The 20605-nt window shown below is 40.8% G+C and overlaps 1 protein-coding gene across 2 annotated transcripts in view; it reads left to right on the top strand.

The window, feature by feature from the left end:
• The window catches only part of LOC124595941 (activating signal cointegrator 1 complex subunit 1), an 84110-nt gene extending 63753 nt beyond the window's left edge, over positions 1 to 20357 (top strand). For both annotated transcript variants that reach the window (XM_047134859.1, XM_047134860.1), the window contains exons 6-8: positions 17269 to 17438; positions 17854 to 18005; positions 19878 to 20357. In XM_047134859.1, coding sequence (XP_046990815.1) covers positions 17269 to 17438; positions 17854 to 18005; positions 19878 to 19997 — 442 coding nt within the window. In that variant the 3' untranslated portion in view covers positions 19998 to 20357. The remainder of the gene's footprint in view (positions 1 to 17268; positions 17439 to 17853; positions 18006 to 19877) is intronic.
• The last annotated feature ends 248 nt before the right edge of the window (positions 20358 to 20605 follow it).

The following is a 20605-nucleotide window of genomic DNA, read 5'->3' as shown; positions in this document are numbered from 1 at the left end:
ATACAATACACATTAGTACTTAAAACAAATATTGTGTTGTGGTAAATACAAGTGCCTTGTGAGCCTCTCATGTTAGGCACCAAATGTGGTATGTGCCATGTCGTGACATGTAGAATGTCTGTCTATATGAATTGTGTTTTTGTATTAATGTATTGTAAAGACATGCACACACTGTGAAATGTATTGTACGAATCTGATAAAGCTTGTTTGTGTAAAGTAAATCTTTGGATGTGGGCATAGTTTAATATTGTTTGCGTAATTTGTTATGTGAAACTTTCAAAATATATGTTACCGGCCAAACCCGATTTTAGGATGAACTAGTTTCACCTAGGCCAAACTCGTTCGTCCTGTTACCGATAGGATGAAACAGTTTAGCCTAGGTCAAATCGGTTTATCCTAGTTAGAATTTACATACCTTAGGATAAATTGCTACATCCTAGTCTGAACTAATTTCACCTTGTTTGTATTTTCCATAAGCTTTACAAAGTAAACTGAATAAAGGAATAGAAATAAAATAGTCAATATGATTCATTAAAGTTATTTATTAACTAATCTTTAATTTCACATCTATCACTAGATCAACTTACATCCATCCATCCACAGAAATCACCTTATCTGCAATTTGCTTATTTACTTATTTTTGCAAGGTTTACTTTGGTGGCACTTACAATTGCAGAGTTTGTTTTTCTTACAATTGCATTTGTTTGTTGTACAGTTTTTCTTACAACTGCATTGCCCTGATCCAACAGAATGTTTTGTGGCTGCAGTCCTTAAAGATATTTCAGTATCCTGGTTAATATCTTCCACATCTAAAAACTTCTGAATGCATATGTCGAAATCAGTTCTAAAGAATTAACAAGAAGGTGAAACAAATATTTTTTAATATTTTATTACAAAAAATTATGGAAAATTTTAATAAAATTATAACTGAAATAATGTTTTTGAAGTACGCCATGTTTGGTGCCAACTTTGTAGAGGCCCTCATCAGTCTTTTGAAGTATTACTCCAATTATGTTTCGAAGGTCACCTCTGCCTTTATCTACATCTGGAATAGGTATGGTTACATTGTCTCCAATGTCAGTGGGTGGATGGGATTTGTCAGAGGAAGCTTTCATTCTATTAGGTTGTTTTTCTTAGATTTTCTTTCACAATTTTTCTAGCATTTTGAATGTCGTTTGTGTCAATTTTCATAATGTTATCATTGCTGTCTTCGTACTGTTCAGTATTGCTGTCATCTTCAATTGCCTTCATTAGGTCATCTTCATCCTGAATATCATTTATAATTTCTTGAGGCAACGAGGAAGTGGAAAGTCTTACTCTAGGTTTGATTCTGAATAATGCCTTGTAAGGTGATTGTTTTATGCCAGAGTGGTAAGCTCAATATTTCGTGAATTGGACATACCTTAATCCTTCTAACCACTTCATTGAATTGTTGTCCTTTAACCAAGAACTTATCATATTTTCAATGTCTTGGTTGGCACGTTCAACAGAACCCTGACTTTGGCTGTGCCTTGGTTTTCCATGCACAATTTTCAGTTCTGACCAAAGCTTTGCGAGTCCACTTATAACATTATTGACAAATTCTCTGCCATTATCAGATTGAAGAATGCACGGCACCCCTACAGTTAGGAATATGTCATTCAAATGATAAGCCACTTCTTCAGCCCTCTTTGATGTTAACATACGAGGGAGAACAAATTTTGTGAGGTGGTCTTGGTAAACTAAAATGAATTTTAAATTCCCATCTGATTGTGTTTGGAAATGAATCAAATCAGTTTGGCATCTGCTATTCATTTCCGAATTGTTGACAAACATCACACATTGATAAATAGAGGCATATCATTCCCTTTGTGATGTTGGCATATTTTTTTGATGTCTCTGCTAACATCCTGTTGCGACCACCATGATCCACAGCTACGCAAGCTGCGTCAATCACATCATAAAGTTCATCAACTGGAACAAAGTATTTTGTATTCCCTTCACATCATGCAGTGAGTTTCTTCACATTGCCAATTTTCAAAACAGCAAACATTTCAGTCTTCTTTTTTGTAACGATGATCTTTTTTCCAACTTTTCTGCGTCTTCTACTTGTTTAACCAAATCCGCATATTCGTCTACTGATAACACATTATAATGAGAAGACTTTTTGTTTCCACTCTTCAAAATTTCCTCCAGAAACTTTTCTCTCCACAGCTTTTGATTGGCTTGCCTACTACACGAAGGCTCATCCATGACAATCTGACTGGGCAAAATTAGTTCAGACTAGGGCGTACCAGTTTATCCTAAAGCATGTAAATTCTAACTAGGATAAACTGATTCGACATAGGCTAAACTGTTGTACCCTATTGGTAACAGGATGAACGAGTTTGACCTAGGCGAAACTAGTTCATTCTAAAATCGGGTTTGGCCGGTAACATATATACTAAAAACAATCTGTGAGGATCGTGAATGTGTCAAAATGCAGGTCATCTTTACCTCTGAAATTTTCTTTAAATTGAAGCAGCATGCACTTACATAACAGCAGTTCTCTTAAGTGGTAAGACCCTATTAATTGTTCATCTGCTTTATCAGAAACTACATCTCATCTACATACACAAACTACAACCATACGGTACTAAAATATCTTTGGTGGGTAGGGCTATAAGTTCTGACTAGTAAGCTCTCAAGGATATCTTTTTATTAAATACCAAAAATAGTTCTTTAATAAAATATCCAGCTATCATGGGTTACTTCTTTGCGTGAACAACTGTATGTACCATCCCATAATATTTTAAACTTATCTCGATAAATATTTGCATTCTTTAAGTATTGATAAAACATCTTTCCCACAGATTCTATCAGCATACACAAGCATGATATTTTTACATAAAATTCCTTGAAATTAAGCAAAATACCTATCCACTCTGAAGGAGTATCATTAGGGTTATTGTTTTTTTAAACAAGTCTGTGTTCAATATTATTAATTAGTCCAGAAAGATAATGAAATAATGTCATTTGTCTTAAAGATTGCCAACAACAATATGAATAACATTTGTACCTCTCACGCATTATTTAAAATATTCACAGACATTTCTTAAGGCTGGTGGGGTAAGCAAATACTACAATATCACAATAAGAGAGTACAAAATTAGGTAAAATTTCATCCAGTGCTTGAAATTACCAAATTACATTTACAGAAATCACATCTGGCCTCCAGCCTGCTCATGATACAACATCAGATATCGAAGAAGAAGAAGAAGTGAGAACAAAAAAAAAAAAAAAAATCAGAGCGTTTGTTCTAAGAATGACAATGATATAATAGATCTTAGTTTCCCATATAACACTTCTTTGTAGGTCACTACACATTTAATTAATATTTTTCATAATTTTTTTGTAAAGAAGGTTCATCATTGTCAGTTTTTGACAGTTTATAATTTGTAACAAAGTTTTTCATGGTAAATAAAGTTCACTTTTACGGAAGTATATTGCACATTGTCTGCTGCCGGAGGCAAGCAGTACACTAGACAGGAGTCACTGCAAGCCGCTCAGTGTCTCTCATAGAATACAAAAGTAGTATGCTCAGGCAGTAGATAGCATTAACTTTTTTGGGGTTAAAACTGTAGAACATTATTTGGAAAACCCACACAATACAGTTGATGAAATGCTGTAGTTCAGATACATTTGCATTGCAGATTATTGCACATAAAGCTGATTTATAAATGAAGACTTTAGTATATTCTGATTCACTAATGAATTACAGAATCAATGTTTGAGAAACCTTGACTAATAGAGAGAACATTTTCAAAATACATAAATATTAAAAAGGGTGCGTGTCTGGTGTTAGTCGAGGACAACTCTTTTAAAAGTATTGGTTACTTTCACAGCTGTTCAGCTAGCTTTTCGACTTCTGTGGCAGCTTCAAAGGTATTTAAATCAAAACAGTTATTTGCACTTTTTTTACTTATGAGCATTAGTACCCATGTCATGTAATATACACTCCTGGAAATGGAAAAAAGAACACATTGACACCGGTGTGTCAGACCCACCATACTTGCTCCGGACACTGCGAGAGGGCTGTACAAGCAATGATCACATGCACGGCACAGCAGACACGCCAGGAACCGCGGTGTTGGCCGTCGAATGGCGCTAGCTGCGCAGCATTTGTGCACCGCCGCCGTCAGTGTCAGCCAGTTTGCCGTGGCATACGGAGCTCCATCGCAGTCTTTAACACTGGTAGCATGCCGCGACAGCATGGACGTGAACCGTATGTGCAGTTGACAGACTTTGAGCGAGGGCGTATAGTGGGCATGCGGGAGGCCGGGTGGACGTACCGCCGAATTGCTCAACACGTGGGGCGTGAGGTCTCCACAGTACATCGATGTTGTCGCCAGTGGTCGGCGGAAGGTGCACGTGCCCGTCGACCTGGGACCGGACCGCAGCGACGCACGGATGCACGCCAAGACCGTAGGATCCTACGCAGTGCCGTAGGGGACCGCACCGCCACTTCCCAGCAAATAAGGGACACTGTTGCTCCTGGGGTATCGGCGAGGACCATTCGCAACCGTCTCCATGAAGCTGGGCTACGGTCCCGCACACCATTAGGCCGTCTTCCGCTCACGCCCCAACATCGTGCAGCCCGCCTCCAGTGGTGTCGCGACAGGCGTGAATGGAGGGACGAATGGAGACGTGTCGTCTTCAGCGATGAGAGTCGCTTCTGCCTTGGTGCCAATGATGGTCGTATGCGTGTTTGGCGCCGTGCAGGTGAGCGCCACAATCAGGACTGCATACGACCGAGGCACACAGGGCCAACACCCGGCATCATGGTGTGGGGAGCGATCTCCTACACTGGCCGTACACCACTGGTGATCCTCGAGGGGACACTGAATAGTGCACGGTACATCCAAACCGTCATCGAACCCATCGTTCTACCATTCCTAGACCGGCAAGGGAACTTGCTGTTCCAACAGGACAATGCACGTCCGCATGTATCCCGTGCCACCCAACGTGCTCTAGAAGGTGTAAGTCAACTACCCTGGCCAGCAAGATCTCCGGATCTGTCCCCCATTGAGCATGTTTGGGACTGGATGAAGCATCGTCTCACGCGGTCTGCACGTCCAGCACGAACACTGGTCCAACTGAGGCGCCAGGTGGAAATGGCATGGCAAGCCGTTCCACAGGACTACATCCAGCATCTCTACGATCGTCTCCATGGGAGAATAGCAGCCTGCATTGCTGCGAAAGGTGGATATACACTGTACTAGTGCCGACATTGTGCATGCTCTGTTGCCTGTGTCTATGTGCCTGTGGTTCTGTCAGTGTGATCATGTGATGTATCTGACCCCAGGAATGTGTCAATAAAGTTTCCCCTTCCTGGGACAATGAATTCACGGTGTTCTTATTTCAGTTTCCAGGAGTGTAGTATATAATATCAAGTAAAGTAACATGATGTATTGTTGTATAACATCCATCATGTCATCCAACGTGGGTATTTCCTATTGTGGATTCATTCCACTCTCTCTAAGCACAAAAATTTGTGTATTTGTTCTTACATGCTTCACCATACATGTAACTGGGGGTGGGTCTGAGAGAAATGGTCGCTCAGGGAAAAAAATCAACCCCCAACCAGAAATCAAAAGCTACTTTTAATGTCTCTCCATGAACAAATCCACCCCCAGAAATTTTATCTCCTGTTAAACTTTTTTTATCTATTGCATGTATGCTCTTCAGCCATACAATATTATGTAATGTTTACTATGGCCGGCGAATCTTTTGGATTATGGGTGCAGGATGAGAGGCTTTAGCCTATATAATATAAGGTGCATGTGTGCCAGTACCTTGCAGCAAAGAGAGCTCATTGCACTGAGGATGTAGGGTTAACTCGTAAAAAAGTGCTAAGACTTAAAAATGTTTTGATTGTAAATGTCTTTGATGGTGCCATATAAGTCGAAAAGCTACTTTCCTCCTTTTACATCCTTAACTTTTCCCAGGACATAGTCACTTTTTTTTGTCTCTGATACGAGCAGTTTTCATTCTGGTTCCCAATTTTTGCTCTGCCTTTGACATTAGGCCGCTGTAGCGTGGTAACTAACAGCACGTCAAGGTCACATGCCCATGGGAGAGTCTTTGTTTTATTATTTTGTTGTATATCTTTTAGTTTATTTAAAATTGTGTTTAAATTTTTTATTGTTTTCTTTTTACTTTTTTGTTTTATAATTACACATATTTTATTCATATCTGCATGAAATTGTACACACAAACATAAGAAAAACAACCATAAATACTTAATACATTGCACAAAATACACTCCTGGAAATTGAAATAAGAACACCGTGAATTCATTGTCCCAGGAAGGGGAAACTTTATTGACACATTCCTGGGGTCAGATACATCACATGATCACACTGACAGAACCACAGGCACATAGACACAGGCAACAGAGCATGCACAATGTCGGCACTAGTACAGTGTATATCCACCTTTCGCAGCAATGCAGGCTGCTATTCTCCCATGGAGACGATCGTAGAGATGCTGGATGTAGTCCTGTGGAACGGCTTGCCATGCCATTTCCACCTGGCGCCTCAGTTGGACCAGCGTTCGTGCTGGACGTGCAGACCGCGTGAGACGACGCTTCATCCAGTCCCAAACATGCTCAATGGGGGACAGATCCGGAGATCTTGCTGGCCAGGGTAGTTGACTTACACCTTCTAGAGCACGTTGGGTGGCACGGGATACATGCGGACGTGCATTGTCCTGTTGGAACAGCAAGTTCCCTTGCCGGTCTAGGAATGGTAGAACGATGGGTTCGATGACGGTTTGGATGTACCGTGCACTATTCAGTGTCCCCTCGACGATCACCAGTGGTGCACGGCCAGTGTAGGAGATCGCTCCCCACACCATGATGCCGGGTGTTGGCCCTGTGTGCCTCGGTCGTATGCAGTCCTGATTGTGGCGCTCACCTGCACGGCGCCAAACACGCATACGACCATCATTGGCACCAAGGCAGAAGCGACTCTCATCGCTGAAGACGACACGTCTCCATTCGTCCCTCCATTCACCCCTGTCGCGACACCACTGGAGGCAGGCTGCACGATGTTGGGGCGTGAGCGGAAGACGGCCTAACGGTATGCGGGACCGTAGCCCAGCTTCATGGAGACGGTTGCGAATGGTCCTCGCAGATACCCCAGGAGCAACAGTGTCCCTAATTTGCTGGGAAGTGGCGGTGCGGTCCCCTACGGCACTGCGTAGGATCCTACGGTCTTGGCGTGCATCCGTGCGTCGCTGCGGTCCGGTCCCAGTTCGACGGGCACGTGCACCTTCCGCCGACCACTGGCGACAACATCGATGTACTGTGGAGACCTCACGCCCCACGTGTTGAGCAATTCGGCGGTACGTCCACCCGGCCTCCCGCATGCCCACTATACGCCCTCGCTCAAAGTCCGTCAACTGCACATACGGTTCACGTCCACGCTGTCGCGGCATGCTACCAGTGTTAAAGACTGCGATGGAGCTCCGTATGCCACGGCAAACTGGCTGACACTGACGGCGGCGGTGCACAAATGCTGCGCAGCTAGCGCCATTCGACGGCCAACACCGCGGTTCCTGGTGTGTCCGCTGTGCCGTGGGTGTGATCATTGCTTGTACAGCCCTCTCGCAGTGTCCGGAGCAAGTATGGTGGGTCTGACACACCGGTGTCAATGTGTTCTTTTTTCCATTTCCAGGAGTGTAACAGCAAACATAAATTTGATACTGAGCAAAATATGAAAATACTGTGTGAAGTTTATGATGATAATGTATGTAAATAGTTTACATTATGTAGATAAACTTATACAATATGACCATATTACATATATAAACTTATGATGCAAACAAAAATGTAGAATTGTTGTACAAAAAAAGAGGTGGTCATATGGTTCATGTGAAGTAGCAGATTTGAAACAGGAAAAAAATGTGAATCTCTCTGTGTCCACATACCGCTGCTAAAGAAGGTTGCTTGTCAGGTGGCATTTGGATAGCAAAAGGTGTTTTCCTAATTAAACAACAGCATGAGACTACATTATTATGCTTCTTAAAAGTAGTTACAAAGTAGCCCATAAGAAACATGTGACCACCAACCATGTGGTGAAATAGTACAAAATAATACGCAGACAAAGATACAGTTGGCCATTGTGAAATGTGAAAGTAGCTTTATAATCAGTGACGAAATGCGAGCAACAATGCGCTAGGATAGGCCGGCTCTTCAGCATCCAGTGATTTGTCGAGCTGACAGTTTAATTTATTTGACAATTCATTTGATCATTTAAGTAGTTGAGGATTTAACCTGTTGACCAATTAACTGATGGACCAAAGTATACCCAGCTTACTGGGAACCCTATGGATCTGTGATTAAATTTACCTTCCCTATCAGCTGAATGAACGTATTGTTTTGAAATATTTGAAAATTTCCCAGATGATAGCGTAAATCAAATGTTTCATTTGAAACAAAACTAGAAAAAGGGTGGAAATGTAATGAATTGTGCACTACATGAATGCTGAACAATTTGTGCAACAAATAAAAAACTGCTGAAGAGCACACACCTTGTTGTTGTCTCTAATCTTGCAAGTTTTTTCATTGTTTATTTAAAGTATGCAATAACAAAAATCAAAAATTAAAAAACCACCACTAGAAAAACTCACGTGAATAATTTTGGCATGAAATGCAATCCAATGCGTTGTCTGTGGTGAGAAGTAATGCTTGAAATTTGGTATTCTCTGCATGCTCTTGACCTTGTTGATCTCAGAATATTGAATTCCCTAACAATTTCTGAAATGGAATGTCCCATGCATCTAGCTGCACTTTCAAAGTCTGTTAATTCTATTGTGCAACCATAATTTTGTCATAAACCTATTCACATGACTCACCTGTGTACAGCTCACAGCTCTGCCCATGTACTGTCTTTTTGTACCTTGTGTAATCGATATTACCGTCATCAGTATATGTGCATCCCATGATCTTGTCACCTCAGTGTATGTTGTGCATTTGTGTTACTGCAATAAGTGTGTTGTTTAACGACACTGGTAAGATCAGTCTATAAAAGTTCTGGCAGCCTCACGTTCAGCCACAAGGCAGGCTCCCAACTTCTCACTACACCAAAATCAATAATTAAAAACCCTATGGCTACCGAAATTCTCTCACGAGAAGCACTCCAATCACTGGAGTGGTAAATGTACATCGCTAATGCTTCATGCAGTCCCTCTATCTGGCTTCTAGCAACTTCAACCGAAAATCTAAACAATAAGAAAACAGGAAATAATAGGTTGGCTGAAATAAGCAGAACAAACGTGAAACAATGTATGCATGACAATATACTATCAACTTTTCAATCCTGTATGAAAAATGACAAACTTAAGCTTGTTTTGTCTGAAAATAAATTCTCTACAAGATAGCATAGTTGTCTTTGAAGAAAACACAGTAAAACAATTTCTACTGTTTAGAAATAATGTGACCTTTTTTATGAAAATTATTTTTATAGCAATTTTTGGATTAGTTTAATTTTCTGTATGGTTGTCATTAAAGCTTTAAGTGCTTGATCAAACAGTATATCATTTTGTTCAGGACTGGGCATAATTATTGTTTGGTACATACATTGTTTTGCATGTCCAAAGATTTTTTGATAATTTTAAGCAACTGGTGAATAAATCTTTAACATATAATCAGTGAAACAATAATCAACTGTAATAACATGCTTTTTTCTTTTTCTTTAATTATAAGCAAATGCTATGCTTAAAACATAACACATTTCTACAAAAAAACAATTCCACATGCAGGCATGTAATTTTTTGCATGTAAAATCTAAACAATGAAATATTTTTGCAAACACTTCTTATAATTACCATAATAATATATTTTTCATCATCATCTGTATCATTTTAAACTCTCACAGCACATGCAATTTGCTGTAAACGAGATTTTACTTGCATTTTATGTGCAACTTTAGACTGTTGTGTGACAATAGTAAAGCTTTCACAAGACCACAGGGTGACCACTAATTACACGTATTTGTCAACCTTCTTACAAAATTTGAACCAATAAGCACAAGTCTAAAACACAGAAGTGGCACACCTAAAAAAAACTCACAAAAAAGTGTTTTTTGCAAGTAAAATATAAATAAAGCTACATTTTGGAAGCAAGTTTATCATAAGAATGCATTTTTTATTTATTTGACCCACTTCAAATCATTTCCATGCATTCAGTTCATATAAGAACGAATCTTATGCGCTGCATTTATCTCGAATTCAAACCATTATATTGTGATAACTGATAAAGATTGTTGGGTTACAAGAATTCTGGCTTTGTCCTTTTATTTATCTTTGCAGAAAGTTTGAAATGGTTCGTACAAGTTTAAAGTAGTGAGCTTCAAAAAACCTCCCAGAAAATTGTGGTTTCTAAAACTTAAATTAGACCAAGGTCTGTTACACCGGTAGACCAAATTTGAACCATCAGTCTTCCTCCAGTCCGGAATTATTTAAGGGTGACTGTTACTGCACATTGAATATGAACGAGAGTGATGGTTTTTGCATGAAAAATCTGAAGTGCCATTAGCTGAGCATTAATTTCAGGCCAATTAAAATCTTTTGCAAAGGGATTTAATCAATTCACACAATTTTCACTGGGCACCAACTCCGGTTTGTCATTCAAACATTGCTTAATATACTGTAACATAACTACAGTAAGACAGACATTCGATTTGCTGTACATACAGCCGTTAGTCTGGGCAAAGCAAAAACTTTTTACCTCGTGTTCCTAACTCAAATGGGAACCACGCACCGAGACCACCCCCCTGCGTGTGTCCTTTACATATGTATTTGTTGTAGTACTCCCATGTTTTAACAATATGCAAACACAAAACACAATAAAAAGCATGATTATACACTACTGGCCATTAAAATAGCTACACCAAGAAGAAATGCAGATGATAAACGGGTATTCATTGGACAAATATATTACACTAGAACTGACATGTGATTACATTTTCACACAGTTTGGGTGTATAGATCCTGAGAAATCAGTACCCAGAACAACCACCTCTGGCCGTAATAAAGGCCTTGATACTCCTGGGCATTGAGTCAAACAGAGCTTGGATGGCATACACAGGTACAGCTGCCCATGCAGCTTCAACTCGATACCACAGTTCATCAAGAGTAGTGACTGGCGTATTGTGACGAGCCAGTTGCTTGGCCACCACTGACCAGACGTTTTCAGTTGGTGAGAGATCTGGAGAATGTGCTGGCCAGGGCAGCAGTCGAACATTTTCTGTATCCAGAAAGGCCCGCACAGGACCTGCAACATGCGGTCGTGCATTATCCTGCTGAAATGTAGGGTTTCACAGGGATCGAATGAAAGTTAGAACCATGGGTCGTAACACATCTAAAATGTAACGTCCACTGTTCACAGTGCCGTCAATGCGAACAAGAGGTGACCGAGACGTGTAACCAATGGCACCCCATACCATCACACTGGGTGATACGCCAGTATGGCGATGACGAATACATGCTTCCAATGTGCGTTCACCATGATGTCTACATCTACATCTACATTGATACTCCGCAAGCCACCCAACGGTGTGTGGCGGAGGGCACTTTACGTGCCACCGTCATTACCTCCCTTTCCTGTTCCAGTCGCGTATGGTTCGCGGGAAGAACGACTGTCTGAAAGCCTCCGTGCGCGCTCTAATCTCTCTAATTTTACATTCGTGATCTCCTCGGGAAGTATAAGTAGGGGGAAGCAATATATTCGATACCTCATCCAGAAACGCACCCTCTCGAAACCTGGCGAGCAAGCTACACCGCGATGCAGAGCGCCTCTCTTGCAGAGTCTGCCACTTGAGTTTATTAAACATCTCCGTAACGCTATCACGGTTACCAAATAACCCAGTGACGAAACGCGCCGCTCTTCTTTGGATCTTCTCTATCTCCTCCGTCAACCCGACCTGGTACGGATCCCACACTGATGAGCAATACTCAAGTATAGGTCGAACGAGTGTTTTGTAAGCCACCTCCTTTGTTGATGGACTACATTTTCTAAGCACTCTCCCAATGAATCTCAACCTGGTACCCGCCTTACCAATAATTAGTTTTATGTGATCATTCCACTTCAAATCGTTCCGTACGCATACTCCCAGATATTTTACAGAAGTAACTGCTACCAGTGTTTGTTCCGCTATCATATAATCATACAATAAAGGATCCTTCTTTCTATGTATTCGCAATACATTACATTTGTCTATGTTAAGGGTCAGTTGCCACTCCCTGCACCAAGTGCCTATCCGCTGCAGATCTTCCTGTATTTCGCTACAATTTTCTAATGCAGTAACTTCTCTGTATACTACAGCATCATCCGCGAAAAGCCGCATGGAACTTCCGACACTATCTACTAAGTCATTTATATATATTGTGAAAAGCAATGGTCCCATAACACTCCCCTGTGGCACGCCAGAGGTTACTTTAACGTCTGTAGACGTCTCTCCATTGATAACAACATGCTGTGTTCTGTTTGCTAAAAACTCTTCAATCCAGCCACACAGCTGGTCTGATATTCTGTAGGCTCTTACTTTGTTTATCAGGCGACAGTGCGGAACTGTATCGAACGCCTTCCGGAAGTCAAGAAAAATAGCATCTACCTGGGAGCCTGTATCTAATATTTTCTGGGTCTCATGAACAAATAAGGCGAGTTGGGTCTCACACGATCGCTGTTTCCGGAATCCATGTTGATTCCTACATAGTAGATTCTGGGTTTCCAGAAATGACATGATACGCGAGCAAAAAACATGTTCTAAAATTCTACAACAGATCGACGTCAGAGATATAGGTCTATAGTTTTGCGCATCTGCTCGACGACCCTTCTTGAAGACTGGGACTATCTGTGCTCTTTTCCAATCATTTGGAACCCTCCGTTCCTCTAGAGACTTGCGGTACACGGCTGTTAGAAGGGGGGCAAGTTCTTTCGCGTACTCTGTGTAGAATCGAATTGGTATCCCGTCAGGTCCAGTGGACTTTCCTCTATTGAGTGATTCCAGTTGCTTTTCTATTCCTTGGACACTTATTTTGATGTCAGCCATTTTTTCGTTTGTGCGAGGATTTAGAGAAGGAACTGCAGTGCGGTCTTCCTCTGTGAAACAGCTTTGGAAAAAGGTGTTTAGTATTTCAGCTTTACGCGTGTCATCCTCTGTTTCAATGCCATCATCATCCCGTAGTGTCTGGATATGCTGTTTCGAGCCACTTACTGATTTAACGTAAGACCAGAACTTCCTAGGATTTTCTGTCAAGTCGGTACATAGAATTTTACTTTCGAATTCAATGAGCGCTTCACGCATAGCCCTCCTTACGCTAACTTTGACATCGTTTAGCTTCTGTTTGTCTGAGAGGTTTTGGCTGTGTTTAAACTTGGAGTGGAGCTCTCTTTGCTTTCGCAATAGTTTTCTAACTTTGTTGTTGTACCACGGTGGGTTTTTCCCGTCCCTCACAGTTTTACTCGGCACGTACCTGTCTAAAACGCATTTTACGATTGCCTTGAACTTTTTCCATAAACACTCAACATTGTCAGTGTCGGAACAGAAATTTTTGTTTTGATCTGTTAGGTAGTCTGAAATCTGCCTTCTATTACTCTTGCTAAACAGATAAACCTTCCTCCCTTTTTTTATATTCCTATTAACTTCCATATTCAGGGATGCTGCAACGGCCTTATGATCACTGATTCCCTGTTCTGTACATACAGATTCGAAAAGTTCGGGTCTGTTTGTTATCAGTAGGTCCAATATGTTATCTCCACGAGTCGGTTCTCTGTTTAATTGCTCGAGGTAATTTTCGGATAGTGCACTCAGTATAATGTCACTCGATGCTCTGTCCCTACCACCCGTCCTAAACATCTGAGTGTCCCAGTCTATATCTGGTAAATTGAAATCTCCACCTAAGACTATAACATGCTGAGAAAATTTATGTGAAATGTATTCCAAATTTTCTCTCAGTTGTTCTGCCACTAATGCTGCTGAGTCGGGAGGTTGGTAAAAGGAGCCAATTATTAACCTAGTTCGGTTGTTTAGTGTAACCTCCACCCATAATAATTCACAGGAACTATCCACTTCTACTTCACTACAGGATAAACTACTACTAACAGCGATGAACACTCCACCACCGGTTGCATGCAATCTATCCTTTCTAAACACCGTCTGTACCTTTGTAAAAATTTCGGCAGAATTTATCTCTGGCTTAAACCAGCTTTCTGTACCTATAACGATTTCAGCTTCGGTGCTTTCTATCAGCGCTTGAAGTTCCGGTACTTTACCAACGCAGCTTCGACAGTTGACAATTACAATACCGATTGCTGCTTGGTCCCCGCATGTCCTGACTTTGCCCCGCACCTGTTGAGGCTGTTGCCCTTTCTGTACTTGCCCAAGGCCATCTAACCTAAAAAACCGCCCAGCCCACGCCACACAACCCCTGCTACCCGTGTAGCCGCTTGTTGCGTGTAGTGGACTCCTGACCTATCCAGCGGAACCCGAAACCCCACCACCCTATGGCGCAAGTCGAGGAATCTGCAGCCCACACGGTCGCAGAACCGTCTCAGCCTCTGATTCAGACCCTCCACTCGGCTCTGTACCAAAGGTCCGCAGTCAGTCCTGTCGACGATGCTGCAGATGGTGAGCTCTGCTTTCATCCCGCTAGCGAGACTGGCAGTCTTCACCAAATCAGATAGCCGCCGGAAGCCAGAGAGGATTTCCTCCGATCCATAGTGACACACATCATTGGTGCCGACATGAGCGACCACCTGCAGATGGGTGCACCCTGTACCCTTCATGGCATCCGGAAGGACCCTTTCCACATCTGGAATGACTCCCCCCGGTATGCACACGGAGTGCACATTGGTTTTCTTCCCCTCTCTTGCTGCCATTTCCCTAAGGGGCCCCATTACGCACCTGTCGTTGGAGCTCCCAACTACCAGTAAGCCCACCCTCTGCGACTGCCCGGATCTTGCAGACTGAGGGGCAACCTCTGGAACAGGACAAGCAGCCATGTCAGGCCGAAGATCAGTATCAGCCTGAGACAGAGCCTGAAACCGGTTCGTCAGACAAACTGGAGAGGCTTTCCGTTCAGCCCTCCAGAATGTCTTTCGCCCCCTGCCACACCTTGAAACGACCTCCCACTCTACCACAGGTGAGGGATCAGCCTCAATGCGGGCAGTATCCCGGGCAACCACAGTCGTAGTCCGATCAGGGGATGCGTGGGACGAGCTGGCCGTCCCCGACAAACCCCCATCCCGACCCCCACAGTGATGCCCATTGGCAACAGCCTCAAGCTGTGTGACCGAAGCCAACACTGCCTGAAGCTGGGAGCGAAGGGATGCCAACTCAGCCTGCATCCGAACACAGCAGTTGCAGTCCCTATCCATGCTAAAAACTGTTTTGCTAAGAACGTCTGAACTAATCTACAGAGAGCGCAAACAAATCGACAAAATTTAAACGGTTATTAAAATACAAGATTGCCTAGTAAATGCAGTAATGCTGCTACTTGCGCACTGCTGACACTGCTCGGCGGCGGAAGGAGACTAAGCGAAATTACACTATTCAGGTACTAAAACACGATGCTACACTCTCAAATACTATAATACGCCCGAAATTTATGAATTAAACAATGCAAGAACCAAAAACACGCAAAGAAATTAAGAATTAAACTATGTAACAAATGAGTGAGCTAGGAGTATACGACTTGCTGCTCAGCTGCTTATCCAACGGCGGCAGGGAGCACACTGACTGCGACCAACCGACACTGGCCGTTCAAAACAAAACAGTAGACAAACGACTACGCGAATTTACACTATTCAGGTACTAAAACGCGATGCTACAACTCTCAAATACTATAATACGCTCGAAATTTATGAATTAAACAATGCAAGTACCAAAAACACGCAAAGAAATTAAGAATTAAACTATGTAACAAATGAGTGAGCTAGGAGTATACGACTTGCTGCTGCAGCTGCTTATCCAACGGCGGCAGGGAGCAAACACGGATGCGACTATCATGATGCTGTAAACAGAATCTGGATGCATCCGTAAAAATGACGTTTTGCCATTCGTGCACCCAGGTTCGTCGTTGAGTACACCATCTCAGGCACTCCTGTCTGTGATGCAGCTTCAAGGGTAACCGCAGCCATGGTCTCCGAGCTGACAGTCCATGCTGCTGCAACTGTCGTTGAACTGTTCATGCAGATGGTTGTTGTCTTGCAAACATCCCCATCTGTTGACTCAGGGATCGAGACGTGGCTGCACAATCTGTTACAGCCATGCGGATAAGATGCCTATCATCTCGACTGCTAGAGATACGAGGCCGTTGGGATCCAGCTGGCATTCCATATTACTCTCCTGCACCCACCAATTCCATATTCTGCTAACAGTCATTGGATCTCGACCAACAAGAGCAGCAATGTCGCAATACGATAAACCACTTTCGCGATAGGCTACAATCCAAACTTTATCAAAGTCTGAAACGTGATGGTACGCATTTCTCCTCCTTATACGGGGCATCACAACGTTTCACCAGGCAACACCTGTCAACTGCTTTTTGTGTATGAGAAATCGATTGGAAACTTTCCACATGTCAGCACATTGTAGGTGTCGCCACCGGCGCCAACCTTGTTTGAATGCTCTGAACAGCTAATCATTTGCATATCACAGCATCATCTTCCTGTCGGTTAAATTTCCCATCTGTAGCACATCATCTTCATGGTGTAGCAATTTTAATGGCCAGTGGTGTATTTAATTCTATGGCCAAAAACAAAATTTACAAAATTTCAAGAGCTGGAGATAAAGACAGCAAGTAATCAGACATGTGGTAACACATGTACTCTCCTATATGCTGAGCACGTTAAATGTGTGATGGATAATAAAGGCACAATGAAGAACGTATTAAAGGATTTTCTGTAGTTCAGTTCCTTTTATTCAAATTATGGGTATTAATGAGTATTTTCATATTAGCAAGTCATGTTATAATATTCATTAATTTAATCATAATATTGTATTGAACATAAATAAAATTTATATGTTTTTCTTCTTTCGGCACCTTGGAGACCACTCCCTGGGTTTTACTGAATGTAATTCATGGAATGTAATTATAAACTCTTAATTGAAACTGAAAAAGCTTGAGAATCAAGCCATCTTAAAATTGTGAATCAGCGTAAACGCTTCATATTTCTATAAAACAGTTGTTATAGTGTCATGTAGCATGTGAATAACTGCAAAAATTTATCAAAAATAATTCCAGCCCACTTCTTGGAAAGCGGCCTTTGAAATTACGTATGACTGGAGTTGAGTACATGAATGATGATCCGGCAGAGGTGGATGTTCTGTATGGTAAGGTTCGAGTTGAAGGGAGTTCTGAATACCTGCTACAGGAGCTTGCAGATGGTATTGTAGAATACTTCGCAAACAGAGGTTAGTAATAACCTTGGAAGCATATGTTTTCATATAACTGTTATTTTTTACTTTGATAGCATGCCTATAAATTATTGTTAGATCTTGGTGCAACACAGTACTACAAGGCAAGTATAAGAGGATAGATCACAACTCACCAAGTGGAAGAGAGAGTGAGCAGCAGATAAATACTTGGAATAGAATATCAACCTGCTAAAAAGCCTCTAAAAGCCTAATAGCTGTGAATCTGGTGCTTAGCATCTCTTCTATTTGCGTGTAGTGATCAATCCTCTTGCTCATAAGTACGTTCATTTACTCACACGTAATACAGTTATATGTAGAGTATGTGATGTAATTAGTGACAGAGTATACTTACTTTGCTACATTTAATATTGCATTTATACTACCTTCAGTGAATTTTACATATTCTTCATAGGTCTCATGCAAAAGCAATATGAACAAGTCAAATTGCATGCAACTGTTATGAACACATTATTTCGTGAGGACAAAGGAGGAGTGTCTGAAACTGAAACATCAAAAAAGAAACAAAAACCAAGAGAATCATTTGATGCAACAGCAGTACTGAAGGTTGGTGTAAAATTATTTATTATTTGTAGCAGACTAATGTAAGTCGGAAACTCTTACAGTTATAGCATTATTATCAACAGAACTACCCAGTTCATATTCTTACTGGTGCTGCAATTTCTTATTCTTGGATTTTAATTATTTTGGCAGAGCTTTTTCCATGAGAAGAATATAAGTCTTTCAGACCTTTATACTGACTGTCGATCGGTGTCATGTTTTATGAATGGAAAATATTTATCTACATATGGTATCAGATACTGTGAGTTTAAATTTGGGCAGAGTGCATCAGGTACATAATAGCAAATACATAGATACACCATGGTTATACGATAACAGCAAATCACTTGATACATTCAGAACAGTACCATCAAAACTTTTTTTTTTTCATATGGTTGATGTTAAAATATTTACTTTAAGTAAAACAAGATGGTCTTCATCCCAAAGCTCATTTTGAACATCATACTTATTTAGTAGGTGCAGTGACCTACTCATCTATTGTCCCAACCTAAGAATCATCTGTCAGTCATTTGTATAATGACCTATCATTTAGTGTGGAACACCAGAAACTCTGTGAAGTTAATTTTCACTTTGGTTGAACCATGCTAAAGTTTTTGTGGCAATAATGAAAGATGATGTATTTTCTAACAGACATCTTCATTCTGATAAAGAAAATGGCTGTATAACATTTTTGTAAAAGTTCATTAATATGTACCTTCCACAAAAATTTGGGTTCGTTATTAGGTGCAAAGATTTAATTCTTCAGCTTCACTGATCAGGATATGGCATACAACAATGGGTTCAAATGGCTCTGAGCACTATGGGACTTAACATCTGAGGTCATCAGTCCCCTAGACTTAGAACTACTTAAACCTAACTCACCTAAGGACATCACACACATCCATGCCCGAGGCAGGATTTGAACCTGCGACCATTACAGCAGTGCGGTTCTAGACTGAAGCGCCTAGAACCACTCATCCACAGTGGCCAGCTATGGCATACATATTTGTTGAAACTAAATTAGTGTGTGTCCTGTTGTGTGCATTGTATTTAGCGTCTCATTAAGTATGTTGTCCAGACACTTCACATCTATGACACTGTCGTAAAAATCTGTTGGACCATTTGTTATGTTTAATACAAGTCATTAATTAATATAAGCATAAGTTTCAATAGTACAGAACATTGTGACAGACATAGAGATTGCAGCATTAAATGTTTCATAATGTGAAAGGCAAACTATCTCTTTCCTGCTCTTTAGATAACAAAGGAATCAGCTACAGTACATCCGCCTCCCTTCCCCTCAAATAAAAAAAATGTTCTGTTCAGTGAGTGCCACAAAACTATGATAAATTCTATTCTCAGTTCACAAGAAATCACAGTTTTTTTCAAATTTTATGCCTTTTTCACAACTTGGGGGAAGTAAATGATTTTTCTAAATCAAAATACATAACTTAGCAATGCAGCTTTGCATGCAGGGAATAAACATAACTCAGAGTAGTCAGAATTGTTTTAACCGACAGTCGAAAGTTGTTTTTCTCTGTATGTTCTGTCAGCCCTGCTCTTGTAGAGTTGGTATTTAGTGAGCAGGTGCTCTTATGTAAATACAGTAACTTTTTCAAAGAATCTTTTGAAGAGACTGATGTCAATGTTGCATGGTTTTTTTGGTATCCTTTCTACTTTTCTTTTGTCTTCCACAGGGATTGAGGTAGTTTCTGTAAAATTCTTTGATCAGTTTAAAAGCCTGTTTCAGTAGGCTTGATTTAATTTTGTGGTGGAAAAATATTTGCTTATTTATTTGATACTAAGATTTTCAAAGTTCAAAATTCAGTCCTCATTGTGTATTATTGCATTCTGAAATGTATACTACTTTGTTTTCAGATATTTGAGAATTTTCACTTCGGTGAACAGCTGGTGGAAACACTTCATCTTTCTCAGAGATATTCTACTGCGAAGGATGGTTATTATCAATCCTCGGCCTCCATAAGTCTGACAGAGTGAAATATGCTCACTAAATTGCTAAATTGTTCCTGAATGTTATTTCTACTTGAATGAATTACACATTACAATTATCTTCCATTTTTGATGTTTTTATTTTTATAAGTTGACAATTTGACTGTCAATGAAATGATATTTGTTATTAGTTAAGAATGCTCCTAGCTACACCCCATACATTTCAATACGTGTAATGCTGCTCTGGCACTAACTTAAGAGATATTAATTAGCAGTTACAGAGGAAGCTCTTTGTGATACAAATTTTCACAAAATGGATTATGAACTTGTGTGTGTATACTGGTTCTAATGCTTACATTGTTGATGGGAATATCTCCACATGGAAAATAAATTAATATATAAAATAATGCTTCATATTTTTGATTCAGTATATTATCATTTGTTTTCATCACACTAGGCTCATTAATAATGCTTTTAATACTTATAACATTTTTATAATGTAAATGGGTAGATAAAAACTCTGCTCACCAGACGATTTACTTTTACAAGCTTTCGGAGCCACTGGTTCCTTCTAGCAGAAGAGTTGAAGGGGAAGGAAGAGGGTTGAAGGGAAAGGACTGGGGAGGTTTAGGAGATGGGATATAGTCCAGAAAAGT

This window comes from Schistocerca americana, chromosome 2, assembly GCF_021461395.2.
Source record: "Schistocerca americana isolate TAMUIC-IGC-003095 chromosome 2, iqSchAmer2.1, whole genome shotgun sequence".
NCBI lineage: Eukaryota > Metazoa > Arthropoda > Insecta > Orthoptera > Acrididae > Schistocerca > Schistocerca americana.
This window is presented reverse-complemented; position numbering and strand designations above follow the sequence as displayed.